The sequence below is a fragment of the Bufo gargarizans genome, chromosome 6, assembly GCF_014858855.1.
Source record: "Bufo gargarizans isolate SCDJY-AF-19 chromosome 6, ASM1485885v1, whole genome shotgun sequence".
Taxonomy (NCBI): Eukaryota; Metazoa; Chordata; class Amphibia; order Anura; family Bufonidae; genus Bufo; species Bufo gargarizans.
The window spans coordinates 117,496,643-117,513,484 of NC_058085.1; the positions used below are offsets into that span (position 1 = coordinate 117,496,643).

The 16,842-nt window shown below is 40.9% G+C and overlaps 1 protein-coding gene across 1 annotated transcript in view; it reads right to left on the minus strand.

Moving 5' to 3' along the window:
• FBXO47 (F-box protein 47) overlaps positions 1–16,842 on the minus strand; it is a 167,978-nt gene that overhangs the window by 19,005 nt on the left and 132,131 nt on the right. The window contains exon 7 of the mRNA XM_044298333.1: positions 3,058–3,234. Within this exon, the coding sequence (XP_044154268.1) occupies positions 3,058–3,234 (177 nt within the window). The remainder of the gene's footprint in view (positions 1–3,057; positions 3,235–16,842) is intronic.

The following is a 16,842-nucleotide window of genomic DNA, read 5'->3' on the forward strand; positions in this document are numbered from 1 at the left end:
TGCTACTTTCACACTAGCGTTTTTGCTCAATCTGGCAGGGTTCAGCAAAAATGCTTCCATTACTGATAATATAACCATCTGCATCCATTATGAACGGATCCGGTTGTATTATCTTTATCATGGCCAAGACGGATCCGTCATGAACTCTGTTGAAAGTCAATGGAGGACGGATCAGTTTTCTATTGTGTCAGAGAAATCTTGCTCCGCATCCCGGGACGGAAATAAAACTGCAGCTTGCTGCGGTTTGCTCTCCAGTATGGGAACGCAACCAAATGGAACGGAATGCATTTTGGAGCATTCCGTTCTGTTCAGTTATGTTTTGTCCCCATTGACAATGAATGAGGACAAAATGGAAGCGCTTTTTTATGGTATTGAGACCCTACGACGGATCTCAATACCGGAAAATAGAAACGCTAGTGTGAAAGTAGCCTTACTGACAGACACATTGGAGTACTTCCTAACCACCACTAGGTGGTGATAAAAGCATTGGTAAGAATAAAATGTGGTTTATAAGAGCCACATTGTCCAGAGCTAACATCTTTCAACAGATAAGAGTATCAGATGAGTGAAATACTCATAAGCAATAAACTATGTGACACAACAAAAGCCATAGGAATACTTTAAAGGGGTTTTCCTAGATACAGTACAGACCAAAAGTTTGGGCATTCAAAGAGTTTTCTTTATTTTCACGACTATGAAAATTGTAGATTCACACTGAAGGCATCAAAACTATGAATTAACACATGTGGAATTATATACATAACAAAAAAGTGTGAAACAACTGAAAATGTCATATTCTAGGTTCTTCAAAGTAGCCACCTTTTGCTTTGATTACTGCTTTGCACACTCTTGGCATAGTCATGAAAATAAAGAAAACTCTTTGAATGAGAAGGTGTGTCCAAACTTTTGGTCTGTACTGTATATACTGATGACCTAGCTTCTGGATAGGTCATCAGTATCTGATCGGTGGGGGTCCGACAACTGTGAACCTGCTGATAAGCTTTTTGAGAAGGCAGCGGCGCTTGCAGCAGTTTTGCTTAGTCCAAGTGACGTCGCGTTCATCAGTCATGTGGCCTTGCGCAGCTCAGCCCCATTGAGGTGAATAGGGCTGAGCTGTGATACCAAGCACAGCCCTGTACGATGTACGGAGCAGTGCTTGGCGAGCAGGAAGAAGGCAGGAGCTCCTGCCGTCTAAAACAGCTGATCGTCTGGGGTCTTGGATCAGTATCTGATCAGATACTGATGACCTATCTTTCTGTCTACATAGATGTGTGAGGGCTCATATTTTGCGGGACAATCTGTAGTTTTTGCAAATACTATTTTGGGGTATGTATGACTTTTTGATCACTTTTGGTTAAATATATTTTTTTTTGAAGTGATGAAAAAACTGTGAATCGGCAATTTCTTTCTGTTATGTCATTCACTGTATGGGTTAATTTTTATATATATTTTAGTAGTACATTTTAGCATGCGGTGATATTATTTTTTTTGTTTATTTTTATTTTGGGAAAAGTGGGTGATATGAATTTTTATATATTTATTTTATTTTTAACTTTTTCTTAGGTTCCCATTAGTCTATACAGAAATCACTATATTACAGTTCAGTGCTGCCACCTGCTGGCCTGAACTGTAATATACAAGTAATGAGTCTGGAAGCCTACAACAGGCTCAGGCTCATTACTGCAGTAGAATACCTTCCTTGATCTCTCCCGGGGTGAGTCGTTCCTTACCTGGAAACATGTGCTTTAGCTGTCTCAGACGCCATGGTCACATTTGACCATGGCATCTGAGGACTTCAAGTCATGCGATCGGCCTTTCCGACGATCGCGGACCTTGGCCGACGTGTCTACTGCATGAAACAGCAGGCACCCAGTGGCTATGGAGCTCGCTCCGCTCTAAAGCGGATGTCATCTTTAAAGAACTGAAATCCGCCATACATGTACAGTGGATGTAGGGAAGGGATTACATTTTACAAAGAAAGTCTATTTACGCAGGGGAATTTTTTGCAGCATGTTTGTGAGGTTTCTTAAAATCTCAACCACTTTGCTGGTACTGTAAAATGCAGCAGTTTTGCTATGTGAACATACCCTTAAAAAACATTGTGAAGGGTCAGTGCATTAGAGAACTGGAAGGTGCTAAAATATGTCTATGACTTTGAGGAGGCCAGAAGAAGCGTATAATACGCTAAACGGCCGTTGCCTTATGGTGCCTGTGTGGAGCACCACGCTTTGATTGCCTGCTCCGCATGCCTTTTATCTGAATAAATTAAAGATTGGACCTTCTTGGTGAGTGCCGTCTCGTATCTTCTGTGTGCGGGACTGTGTGTGTTGAGACTGAGCACCACCGAAGTCGACTGTGGGTCCCGGTGTCACCACAGAGAGAGTGGAAAGTGTTATCCTGAAATCTAGAGGGGAAGCTGAAGCAGTGCCATCCTGTTCGTTTGTCTGCCTGTGTTGACTAAAATATGTCTATTACCGGATTTGCTTACTTTATTGGGGCAAATGGTTTTTGTAAAATACATGGGCAGTCATGGGGCATTCAAATTCCAAGCTGACTCCCTTCTTAAACTGTCTGAGAAATACAAGTGACATATTATGTCATGTGAATAGACAAATCACAGGCTGTGGCTGAGTGCTGAGAAGAATAAAGACATCCTTCATTCTGCTGAAGGTGCAAGCAGTGAAGGAAAATTTGCTTTCTCCACCACTGCTCTGCTCCTTTAAAAGAACAGTTGTAGTTAATAAAGGGAGCAATAATATTAGGGACAAATACATATTATATTAATTAAAGGGCCTCATGGGCAGAAGCCAGATATGCAAATGACTTTAACTGTAGCTGAGAATATGTATCTATATCTATAACTTGTAATAACTATAAAGGGCAATGATCATGTAAAACCTAGCTGTGGCAATCTCCTGCTACCAAATGGTGAGAGGTGGGTGCGGGCAGGAGGTCTCAAGCTTACTCATGTAACATACTTTGCAACATTTCAAAAGAAAAATGTATAACATAAAGATATTATAAAAGTAGATTACATGTTTATTGGCAACTCCTTACCATCTATTGTAGAGACTGGGCCAAAAAGAATGTAAAGTAGACGAGCCTGGTTTACCATTGGCCATGGCTTCAGTAGTCTTGTAAGCCAAAAAGCAGAATCAGTGCGGTGGGTCCAATGATCCAGTAGAACATGTCGGCAAAAGAGACGCACACGAAGCTCAAGCTTATATGATGACCCTGGAATTATTAGTCCATGTAAGCAATAGTGTACGGTAAAGAACATGATGTGGTGTGCTGCAACATGGATAGACACAGGAATACACACTAATAGTGTTCAAATTAACAGATTTACAAACAAAACAAAACTCAGCATTATGACAGGTCACAGTAACAGCAGCAATTCAGATTCAGTCTAAATTCGCAATGAACTAACTTCTGAAATGTCAGGAACTTACCGCATTCCTATGATGCCTTCCTCTTCATCTAACAGCCATCTCTCCGTGCGGTGGTGCTGGGGAAGAACAGGAGTGGTACGTGCACCAGTTGCAGAGCCTTTCCCCAGAGGGTTGTCATGCTATGCTCTGGCTCAGTCTCCAATCAGAAGGCAGGGAGGGGGATTTAAATCAGGCAATGACTGAGTCATTGCCTCCATATGTGCCTTGTGCTACTCTCAGCTCCTGCGTTAGTATCCCTGGTGAACTGACTTTGGCTTGGGTTTTTATTAACCCTTAGTGTGCTGATTTGATTTCTATTGATTCTTCTGGTGAGCTGGTATGTATTTGGATTAACCCCTTGTCTACTGCTTTTGGCTGTACCTGTCTCTCCTGGTTTTGACCCTGCTTGCTGACCACTCTTTTGTACCTTCCTGGTCATCCTGGTAGGTATGCTACTAGTGAGCTTGGACCTGTTTACTGCTACCTTACACCGTAGACTTAACCTGGGTCCCTAGTAGCCCATTCTCTTCAGTCTTGTGGCAGACTCTGGTGAAGAAGCTAGCAGTAGCCTTAGTTTCTACTGATTGGATTGGCTAAGTAAGACCGATAGAAGTTTTTGAGTTTGCTGGCTGTGGTTCTGGACAGTGACCTAAGATTTTGTTTACCCCAAATTTACACAGACCAAGACTAAATACAGTATATAGACAATAGTAGAGTAACTAACTATATTTATGCATTCTAATAGAACTTTCCTATAAAAAATTATTTTTTTGATGCAGTAACCAATGTGAAACGTTTCACTGACACTCATACTTCATATACTTGTACACACAGAAGTTACATTTTTATACACATCCCCTATAAAAGCTTTCTTCTTCAAGGATACCACCATGTTCTTTGAACATCAGGCTCTTTAGAAACTACATTTCCCTTAAATCTCATTAAAGATGTCACATAAAGGATGACTACATAACAATTAATTTTGGTGTCTATATCATAAAATAAAAGTATGTTTACTAAATATGTCTTTACTTAGTTTTTCTTTACCAAACACTTTGCATAAGAATTCAGCTGCAATTAAAGCAGCTCTGTCACCAATTGAAGACTTCAACTTGGTCTAGCGCTATCAAAAAGGGGAAGGGGGGTTTTAGACATCGGTAGGAGTCGCATAGCAGTGCTTGTACTGAAAAAGAAAGTCTCCCGGTGCTCGAAGTTGCCTGCCAGGAAAGGAATAAAAGTACGATTTTATCAACAACTGTGGTGCCGACAGTGAGGGGGAAGGTATTATTTTAAACTGCAGGATCATTCCTACCAGGCTATGTGCCTAGTTTAATAGGTCTCATCTGGTGGCAGAGCTGCTTTAACTTTTAAACCGTGGTAGAAAAGCATGAAGTAAATGCTTTTCTGTCAGGTTTTAATACTCAAAGTCTAGTTAAAACATTTCCAGCACATGGATATTTATGGCAAGTGCATGAAGTAGAAAATGTTTTGACGGAAAGACTCCAATTAGGGAACAATCACACATGGCAGATTTACCACAGCAGAATTCATCTGTTGTGGATTGCAAAGGATATTCACAGCACAAATTGACATGCTGTGGATTTACAATCCACACTGCAGGTCAATTTATCCACTTTGTTGGTACTATAAAAGCTATGGATTTGTCGTATGCAAATCCACCTGCATCCTGTGACCATAGCCTAAAGGCCCCTTTACACTACCTGAAGTTCGGGTAGATTATCATTAATGAGTGTTCATACAAATGCTTGGTCGGTGTAAAGGTGTCGCCGATTATGCAATGCTGATTGGGGGTTAAGTACTCTCCATAGTTAGGGCAACAGAGGTGGAACCTGCACCTATCAGATATTTATGGCATATACTTTTTGATGTGCCATATCTTAAATGGGAATATTCCTTTAACATTTATTGCAAGTGGTTTAATATAACAATGGAGGTCACATAATCTAAATGCCAAAAGTAATATCTAAGTTTCTTAAACAAATATGAAAAAAAAATCTTTAATCCCTTCAACCACCATGACGTACCCATGCATCACGGTAGCAGAGGAAATGTATGGAGCGGGCTGTTGCATTGAGCCCGTTACATAAGTGACCGGTGCTGGCTGCATTATACAGCAGGCACACAACCACAATGACGGGAAATGACGATCACACCGAACCCCTTCATTTAACCCCTTCATGTTTCGTGATCAACGCTGATCACGGCACCTGTGAGACAAGGCAGAGGGATGAGGCTCCTTCTGCTTTCCAATCGGAGCCCCCGCAGTGAAATTGCGGTGCTCCAATCGGTTATCATGACAGCCTGGAAGCTTGTTAAGCCTTCCAGGCCTGGCATGGTAAGCTCCCTGCTGCTGTGTGAACAAAGCACAGGACAGCAGGGAGCATGTGACAATCATATTCACACTAATATATCTCTATTAGAGTGAATAGGACAAGGGATCAAATGATCGCAGGTTCTAGCCCCCTAAGAGGGTTAACAGGTATTAAGTAAAAAGTACAAAACTATTATTATTTTTTGTATATTAAAAGTTTAAATCACCCCCACTTTCCCTATTTTACATATGAAATATATTAAAGATGTTCTCCGGTAATTAAGAAAATGAAAATACTTAAATATTACTTTATTATAAATATATTCCCAAATACCTTTCATTAGTTATAATGGCTCTTTTGTCTAGGGAGCAATCATTAGGAGAAATAAAATGGCTGCCATCCTATTAGTACACACAAAACCCATCCTAATCACACAGGAGGACAAGTGACTTCACAACTCTGAGCTAAAGCTCTGCCTCATCCTCCTCTCCTACTTGTCAGGGATTATTCAGATAATAAGAACTTTAGCTGAATCTCTGTGGGAATGGAGTTCATGAGGAGACATGAAGTACAGAGGAAGGACAGGACAGACTGTGGTAATGGTGGCTGCTCATTATCCACATCCTCACCCTGCAATCTGTATTTCATGTCTCCTCATGAACACAATTCCAACAGAGATTCAGTTAAAGAGCTTATCGTCTGTATTCAGGACCATAATCCCTGACCAGCAGAGCAGAGGGGAGGATGAGGCAGCTCTTTACCTGAGTGCTGTGAAGTAACTTGTCCTCCTGTGTGATTAGGACAGGTTTTGTGTGTGCTAATAGTATGGCGGCCATTTTATTTCTCCTGATGATTGCTCTCTAGAGAAAACAATCCATTAAAACTAATGAAAGGTATTTGGGAATCTATTTATAATAAAGTTAAATTTAAAGGGGTTGTCTCATCGGGCCGTTACTAAGGCCAGATGAGACACAGTTCTGATCACCTCCAGGCCGGGAACCAAAAATGTGCTCCGGCGCGCTGCTATTTCAGTAGCTCTTATTGCCGCCGTGTATGAGAGCTACGGAAACAGTGTAGCACAACAAGCTATGCTGTTTCCCTAACTCAGAAACATCATAGCTTGTTGTGTTACGCTTTTTCCATAGCTCTCATGCACAGCAATGAGAGCTACTGAAACAGCGAGCGCCAGAGCGCTCTGCTGTTTCCCGGCCTGGAGGTGGTCGGAACTCTTGTCTTATTTCGCCTTAGTAATGGCGAGATGAGACAACCCCTTTAAGTATTTTCATTTTCTTAATTCCTGGAGAACCACTTTAACAATAAAAAAATAAACATATCAGGTATCGCCGAGTCTGAAAATATCTGAACTATTAAAATATTTTTTTTAAATTCCTGTTCGGTGAAAGGAAAAAAAAATTTGAAACACATGATTCACCATTTTCAAAACGCCTTTCTTACATGAAAAAAAATTCCCTCTACTTGAAGCCATTATCACAATAATGATTCTTAAAGAAACTTGTCAACATAAGAATGTGTTGTGTAACTGTTACAAAAGTAGCTATTACTGGTATTTTAAGAATGCTTTAAAGTTGACTTTGTGCGATTAGCGTACCTTTATAGGATTGATGATGATGCTCTTGGACTGCCCTATAAGTGCATTCCCTTCATGACCCTCAAGCATTCTTATATATTTTAATATAAAACTTAAATCATAAAGCACTCTGGCTCTGGGCATAGAAAAGTCATTTTTCTTGTAGACAGAGTGATATGTTAAAGTTCAAGCTACAGCTCATATTCTCTGCAACACGATTCCTTTTAGGAGTAATATTAACATTTATCAAAGACAGCTGATGTAATAAACTTATACGAAGCACAAGAACATTTATCTGGCCTAAAATGGAAACATGTATACATTATGGCAGAAAACTATATTTTGCTGTCACTTATTTAAAACATTTATAGACCCAAAATGATGTGTAAAGACTGTAACTTCAAGATGAGCAAAAGGTACATGCAACGCTGTAACAAAATAGGAAACCCTAAACACAGTTTACAGTCAAATTACATTTCACCATAGGTCTTGTCAAAGGTAAACTGATGTCTAAAACATATTCTATTTTGTTCAATGGGAATCAGTTTTTCACTATGAGTGACTTCTTAGCTGCGTTAATTGTGATTGATTTATTACATTTTGGTGACACATTTCAGGGGCCTTCATTGTATGCTACAATGCATATATTGAATTGTAATCCTGCTTTTGGTAGACCAGGATTAGTAAATCTGGTTAATTGTGCAGTCATTTGTACTGGTCAGACAGTAACAGTTGTTGGTACAAGTAATGGAAAATGTAGTTGGATGTTATGGTAAAACAAAGAAACATGGAAGAAGCATAAAAATTGACCAAATGGTCCATCTAGTCTGACCTTATCTCACTTATCTTAGGAAAGACATGTGTATCTCCCAGACATGTTTAAATTCACTTACTCTCAATTTCCTAACCACACGGGCTGCTAGTTTGTTCCAAGCCTGAACTACTCTTTTGGTGTAAAAATATTTCATGACATTGCTTCTGATCTTCCTCCCCAACTAATTTTAGTTTTTTTATTAAAAACACTTCCCTCCTGAACCTTATTTTTGCCTTTAACATATCTAGATCATGTGCCGCCTTTGTCTTCTCTCCTGAAGGTTATACAGATTTAGGGGCACATTTATTAAAACCAATGTTTTAGATCTAAGAGCTCTCCAGGCTGTCATTATGAAAATCATTTGGGCTAACAAACGTTCCCGAATTGCTAGGGCAACGATGTGCCGCCACAAATCCCACAGGGGTCTATCAGTACCAGATCTTTTAAAATATTACAAGGCAGCCAGATTGGCTCAACTGTTCTTAACTCATTTAGACCCTAAAACACATCCACTTTGGATTTCACTAGAACAGTCTTTGATAGCCCCTTACACCTGGAGAGCCCTGACTTGGTCTAACCTCCCACTCCCAGACATCATTTGCACCAATTCCATATTATCACACTTTTCCCTTCTTTTATGGAGGTCAGTTAGAATTAAGTTCTCATTGCAGTCGAAAATCTCACCGTTGACATACCTAATAGGTAACCCTGCTTTCCACCCAGGCTGCCAAACACTCTCCATGGATGGATGGATCTCTCACAGGCTGTGCACCCTCTATAGGTTTCTGGCTAGGGGTAAATTGCTTTCTATGTCAGAATTTGTATTTACAGAAGCCTATACAGGCAATGAAAACCTATCTTGGCCCGGATCAAATTAATACTTCACTTTTATTAGATACATTGTTAAAAAGTGTCACTATTCATTGTGAATCACATTTGAAGAAAGCACACAGACAAAAACACACAAAATAACTACTGTGGTGTTAAAAACACAGTTGTGGCCCACCGCAAAAAAATACTGTATGTCATCACATAGAGGCGATATATTGGGTCGCTAGCTCTAAAGTTGAGGACAGCAGTATCAATTCTGTATATCCACAAGGAATGATATTGATTTGGGATACTAGTGAATTATTTGTCCAATCCACTACTTTGCCAGCATGCAGGGCTCTTGACAAATACGCCCTGGACTAAAAGGTGGATGGACCTAATAGTGCCAAAGAAATAGCTGTGACCAAGACACACTCGCTATTTGTCCATTAGCAAAATATGTGACCGCATGTTAGCGTGTTCATGACAACACCAATTGTTTAGTACCCATAGGCAACAAATCACACGATTTGTGACACACCAGATGTATCGGGGGATTTATTTGCATCCACCCACTATACAACTAGGCCTGTTCTAAACAAACCAAAAAACTGCTTGGTGTCAACTGGGTATATTCTAACGTCCCAAAAGCGCTGCTACCAACGAATCTGGTTAGCAGCACAGAAGGTGGCAATTGACTAATGCTACCCTTGTTGAGGAGGATTTATAGCATCTACCTTCAACAAACTTGGGACATTATCATGGTGCAGTTTCACACTATCCAGAGGCGATCGCTATACTAATGTGGCCTAAAGATATTGACATTGGCCTGACCTGATAATGTCAGTGCAATCAGACTGATGTGTGCTGTATTTGACTAGAAACCACCGCCAATTAGTACTGTTTGTACAAATCAGATGGTATACACAGAGCTGGCAAGACTGCTGTCCTCATACAGATGTGACCAGTCATTTACGTGAGACGGGTCACTACTGATGATTATCAAGTGAGGGCCACATAACTGCTAGTTAAAACCTAGAACTGCCCCCCGACATGTTTCGCCAGTCTCGCTGGCTTCCTCAGGGGTAACGGGCAGCAATGAATAAACTCGGCACCGGAAGCCTAAATGATGTCCCTTGTGATTGACAGGATCGACTAGCCTATCAATGGTATATGCAAAAGAGTACCAGTGCCAATCGCTGTGAGAGGAGCGGGCCGGCGTCATCTCCCCGCGCCAGGCCTCTCCATCGACGTCATCACAGCGTGACACCGCCACAGGGAGCATGCGCCGGAGCTCCGACTTCGGCCTCTCACCAGCGCGGCTCAATGCGCATGCGCTGCGCAGCGGAAGGATGCGCACATACTTCTAAATGAGCCGGATCTCCCAGCAAGGCTCAATTGTGTCAGATCCATCATCACAAAGGTTGGAAATGATGGTATCTATCATCATAGGAGCGATAATTGGTAATACTCATGACAGTAGATGACAATGTATGCTCTTTATGATCTAGAATTTTGAACTGGTGCAGAGAATTCAAACATTATTTTGGTATTATGTCTGTACATAAATGAACTAATATTCGGAATACTTAGTAGTAGTTAGAGTAATTACATAGCTAATCAATTCCAAATACTTATTAATATCTTCTAGTATTTATAAGAAGGCAGTAAATGCGAATCCTTCGTTCAAACCCTTTGGATTCAAGCTATCAAGGCGGTAAATCCACCTGGTTTCCTCTTGTAAAAGAATGGCGTCCAAATCACCTTTCCTTGCTCCCAAAGTTTTTTTGCAGATGCCCCAAAACTTCAGGACCTTATGATCACCCCCATGATGACTTCTAACATGTTTCGAGATGGATGTGTCTGCAAGAGTGTTTATACTGCTAATGTGTTGACACATCCTTCTCCTAAATTCTTGGGAGGTCTTGCCAACGTAGATTTTGAGACAAGGACATTGAATTGCATAAACAATGCCTTTAGTTTTACAATTGATGTATTGTTTGATCTGATATTCTTTTTTATCAACAGGATTTATGAAGGACCGACATTTTTTCACAAGCGGGCAAAAGACACAGTTACCACACGGGTAAGTGCCAGTGACATTTGATTTCAACCAAGTTGTCTTTTGTGGTTCTGGACGAAAGAAGCTGTGGACTAATACGTCCTTTAAATTTCTTCCACGACGGTAGGTTACACTGGGATTAGCTGTAATAACAGCCCTCAAATCATTGTCAGCCCATAGGACATGCCAATGCTTCCTAAGGATCCCAAACACTTTTTTATTTTGTGCATCAAAGGTACCTATACATCTGACAATGGGCATCTTTGAGGCCTTGGGTGAATTAGTCAGAAGCTCCGTTCTACTAGTCCTCCTTGCCTTGCCTACATCATGCCTATGCTCGGGCAAGGAGGACTAGTAGAACGGAGCTTCTGACTAATTCACCCAAGGCCTCAAAGATGCCCATTGTCAGATGTATAGGTACCTTTGATGCACAAAATAAAAAAAAGTGTTCGGGATCCTTAGGAAGCATTGGCATGTCCTATGGGCTGACAATGATTTGAGGGCTGTTATTACAGCTAATCCCAGTGTAACCTACCATCGTGGAAGAAATTTAAAGGACGTATTAGTCCACAGCTTCTTTCGTCCAGAACCACAAAAGACAACTTGGTTGAAATCAAATGTCACTGGCACTTACCCGTGTGGTAACTGTGTCTTTTGCCCGCTTGTGAAAAAATGTCGGTCCTTCATAAATCCTGTTGATAAAAAAGAATATCAGATCAAACAATACATCAATTGTAAAACTAAAGGCATTGTTTATGCAATTCAATGTCCTTGTCTCAAAATCTACGTTGGCAAGACCTCCCAAGAATTTAGGAGAAGGATGTGTCAACACATTAGCAGTATAAACACTCTTGCAGACACATCCATCTCGAAACATGTTAGAAGTCATCATGGGGGTGATCATAAGGTCCTGAAGTTTTGGGGCATCTGCAAAAAAACTTTGGGAGCAAGGAAAGGTGATTTGGACGCCATTCTTTTACAAGAGGAAACCAGGTGGATTTACCGCCTTGATAGCTTGAATCCAAAGGGTTTGAACGAAGGATTCGCATTTACTGCCTTCTTATAAATACTAGAAGATATTAATAAGTATTTGGAATTGATTATTTATGTAATTACTCTAACTACTACTAAGTATTCCGAATATTAGTTCATTTATGTACAGACATAATACCAAAATAATGTTTGAATTCTCTGCACCAGTTCAAAATTCTAGATCATAAAGAGCATACATTGTCATCTACTGTCATGAGTATTACCAATTATCGCTCCTATGATGATAGATACCATCATTTCCAACCTTTGTGATGATGAATCTGACACAATTGAGCCTTGCTGGGAGATCCGGCTCATTTAGAAGTATGTGCGCATCCTTCCGCTGCGCAGCGCATGCGCATTGAGCCGCGCTGGTGAGAGGCCGAAGTCGGAGCTCCGGCGCATGCTCCCTGTGGCGGTGTCACGCTGTGATGACGTCGATGGAGAGGCCTGGCGCGGGGAGATGACGCCGGCCCGCTCCTCTCACAGCGATTGGCACTGGTACTCTTTTGCATATACCATTGATAGGCTAGTCGATCCTGTCAATCACAAGGGACATCATTTAGGCTTCCGGTGCCGAGTTTATTCATTGCTGCCCGTTACCCCTGAGGAAGCCAGCGAGACTGGCGAAACATGTCGGGGGGCAGTTCTAGGTTTTAACTAGCAGTTATGTGGCCCTCACTTGATAATCATCAGTAGTGACCCGTCTCACGTAAATGACTGGTCACATCTGTATGAGGACAGCAGTCTTGCCAGCTCTGTGTATACCATCTGATTTGTACAAACAGTACTAATTGGCGGTGGTTTCTAGTCAAATACAGCACACATCAGTCTGATTGCACTGACATTATCAGGTCAGGCCAATGTCAATATCTTTAGGGCACATTAGTATAGCGATCGCCTCTGGATAGTGTGAAACTGCACCATGATAATGTCCCAATTTTGTTGAAGGTAGATGCAATAAATCCTCCTCAACAAAGGGTAGCATTAGTCAATTGCCACCTTCTGTGCTGCTAACCAGATTCGTTGGTAGCAGCGCTTTTGGGACGTTAGAATATACCCAGTTGACACCAAGCAGTTTTTTGGTTTGTTTAGAACAGGCCTAGTTGTATAGTGGGTGGATGCAAATAAATCCCCCGATACATCTGGTGTGTCACAAATCGTGTGATTTGTTGCCTATGGGTACTAAACAATTGGTGTTGTCATGAACACGCTAACATGCGGTCACATATTTTGCTAATGGACAAATAGCGAGTGTGTCTTGGTCCCAGCTATTTCTTTGGCACTATTAGGTCCATCCACCTTTTAGTCCAGGGCGTATTTGTCAAGAGCCCTGCATGCTGGCAAAGTAGTGGATTGGACAAATAATTCACTAGTATCCCAAATCAATATCATTCCTTGTGGATATACAGAATTGATACTGCTGTCCTCAACTTTAGAGCTAGCGACCCAATATATCGCCTCTATGTGATGACATACAGTATTTTTTGCGGTGGGCCACAACTGTGTTTTTAACACCACAGTAGTTATTTTGTGTGTTTTTGTCTGTGTGCTTTCTTCAAATGTGATTCACAATGAATAGTGACACTTTTTAACAATGTATCTAATAAAAGTGAAGTATTAATTTGATCCGGGCCAAGATAGGTTTTCATTGCCTGTATAGGCTTCTGTAAATACGTGTTTAATTAACCTTGCCCAGGTTGGTCCTGTAATTATGGATTATGTCAGAATTTGGAGACAAATACTCACCCCCTATTCGGGAACGGTTTACAACTAGACAGATTTTCTCTTTTCTACATTCACTTTGTACTGATAATCAGTCTATTGAATTTACTCAGTTTGAGCGATTTGTCACCTATTCAATATGCAAGCGGGGCCTATTATCTCAGATTTATGGAATACTTAATGCACCCCTGGAGGGAGCTAAGCTTCCTTACATGAGGGCGTGGGAGGAGGATCTGCACGAGAGTTACTCTGCATCCAGATGGCATCAACGTTCACAGACACTCACTAAAGGGTCATGGCAAACTACAGTAGCAGAAACTTCCATAAAAATTTTGCACAGAACCTATCTAGTACCATCCAGACTACATCAGATCTACCCTGAAGTTTCTCCTAGATGCTAGGGGATGTGAAGAAAATGGTACAATGCTCCACATTTGGTGGACTTGTTCAGTAGTTAGGAGATTTTGGAGCCAGATTAGCAACCTTTTATCTTCCATTTTAGGTTGTACCTATCCGACATCTCTCCAGCTATGCCTATTAGGAGATAAACCAACCTGGCTTTGATACTCCAAATTTAAGCTATCACAATTTATACTATTGGCGGCTAGAATACATATTGCTTATAAATGGAGGTCACCTGCACTTAGTTATCAAGCGGTATTGGACAGGGTCAATAGAATCTTATTTTATGAATGATTGACGGCCATCCGGATGGATACTTTCTCTACCTTCGAAAAATTCTGGGAACCTTGGCTATCCTCCTCTCACTCCTCAGACCTACGCTACTGTATTAGTCTTTGATTGTTAGAGGCATAACGAGTTATTCATCACTAGACCCACCTTCTGAGATTGTAATCTGTTTTAGCTTTATAAGCTGCCGATTTTGCACTAATTGCGCTAAATTATGTATTGCAATATGAATGTCACCATGCATTGTTATTTCTTTTGAAGTATATTCATGTTTAAAACTTGAAATATTTTTTGTGCTCTCATCAATAAATACCTAATTGAAACATAAAACCGATGTTTTAGACACGGTCTTAATAAGCCCTATAGCTGTCGGTGGATCGCCGAAGATATTTAGAAGCCTCTACATAACATTGGCGCATCCAGCGCTGATTCTAAATGTAACACAGCTACCTTGCTGTCTTACATTTAGACCATCTTGTACGCCTAAAGCAGGCGTAAAAAATTATGTCGGCCTGCCCTCTTCCCGGCCCACTTTTTTAGACTTGGCGTGAGCGGGGAAGAAGTCTCCGATTCTGCTGCACCATGGAGTGCGACAGAATCTGCGCCAGATATACGCCACATATATCTGGTTATAAATGAACCCCAAAGTTCTTCAAGGCTCTCCTGATATGTTTTATGCCTCAGATCCTCCACCATTTTTTTAGCACGCCTTTGCATCTGTTCCATTTTATCTCTCTTTCTACTGGTTATACCTCCAGCTATAAAGCCAAGTATCCAACTTGCTTTCCCTGCTGCTTGCCCACACTGCACTCATTTTGAAGCTGTCTGTTATCAGGACCCCAAGATTCTTCTCTTCTGAAGTCCTCGCTAAAGGTGTATTTACACAGACCGATGAGCAGCAGTCAGCTGCTCGTTCAGTGGGGGTGAAATGCTGCATTTACATGCAGCGAGGGATCGTTATTGCTATTGCTTGTCCTCATACAGCTGCACTGTTTCTGGGAAGGCGAGTGTTGTTTAGACGGGAATCTGCTGCCCATAAACGATAATTTAGGCACCAGCTCATTCATTTTCAAGGGCAGATTGTCGGTAATGAGCGTTCACAGGAATGTTCATTCACAATAATCTGCCCGATAATTGCACCGTGTAAATCCACCTTAATGGGTTATTCCGGTAAGGTAACTTAATTTTTGAAAAACTGCATTAAGGCTGCAAGCTGTAACCCAACCAGAACTTATTCCTATACATATAACCAGAGTTTCAATCTACCTTGCAATCCATTTGTCTAGCTTCTGTGTGAGCCTGCAACACACTGAGAGTGTCATGGTGCATGATCTTCCCTCACAAAACTTCAAAGAATACAATCCCTAGCTTTCCCACTGTGTTTGTGCTTGTCCATGAGTGTTGATGTTCATTGATTGGTTGCCTGATATACAATCCGGTCACGCCCCCTCTACTCAGTAATCACCAGCACGCTGACACTCCCTTTGTTTTACAAGACATTTAGCAACACACTGAGCATGCTCGACCTAACAAAGGCTCAGAACTACAGGTCGATGCCATGGTAATTTATGAGGAAACACAGTGAGTAAAGGAGGAAGAAACTTTTATAACTACTGAAGGGTAAATATGTGAAATTTACATTATATTAGGTAATTATTGATGATGAATTATTCTAAAACACAAGTTATATTTATGGTAACCGGACCACCCCTTTAACACAGAGCTGTCAATATGATATTCAGAGGATTTCTTATCCCCAAGTACATTATTTTACATTTGGACACATTGAACTGCATTGAACTTCCATTGTTTGGAGAAAGATAAATCTGTTTCCATGTTACTAATGCCTCCAGGAATATCCACCCTGTTACACACTTCTGTGTCATCAGCAAACAGGCAAACCTTGTCTACCACAGCTTTTCATATGTCAACTACAAAAATATTGAAGAGAATAGGACCCAGGACAGACTCTTAAGTTATATCGCTAGTAACTTGTCTCTCCTCAGAATACACATCATAAACAACACTCTGGTGTTTATTCATAAGCCAACTGTGAATCCACTGAAGTATCCAGGGAGTAAGTATCAGCTATTTATGTGGCACTGTATCAAAGTCTTTGCTGAAGTCAAGGAAGGCAATATCCATGACACCAACTTCGTCCAACACTTTTATGACATAGTCAAAGAAATCAATAAAATTAGTTTGACATAATTGGCCCTCCTTGACGTCATGCTGTTTAAGATCCAACAAGCTGCTTGTTTTTAGGTGGTTAACTATCTTACTTTTCAGGAAAGTTTCCATCATATTTAAAAAAAAAAAATCCAATCTGCCATTTGTTGAACAAGTTTCAAGTATAT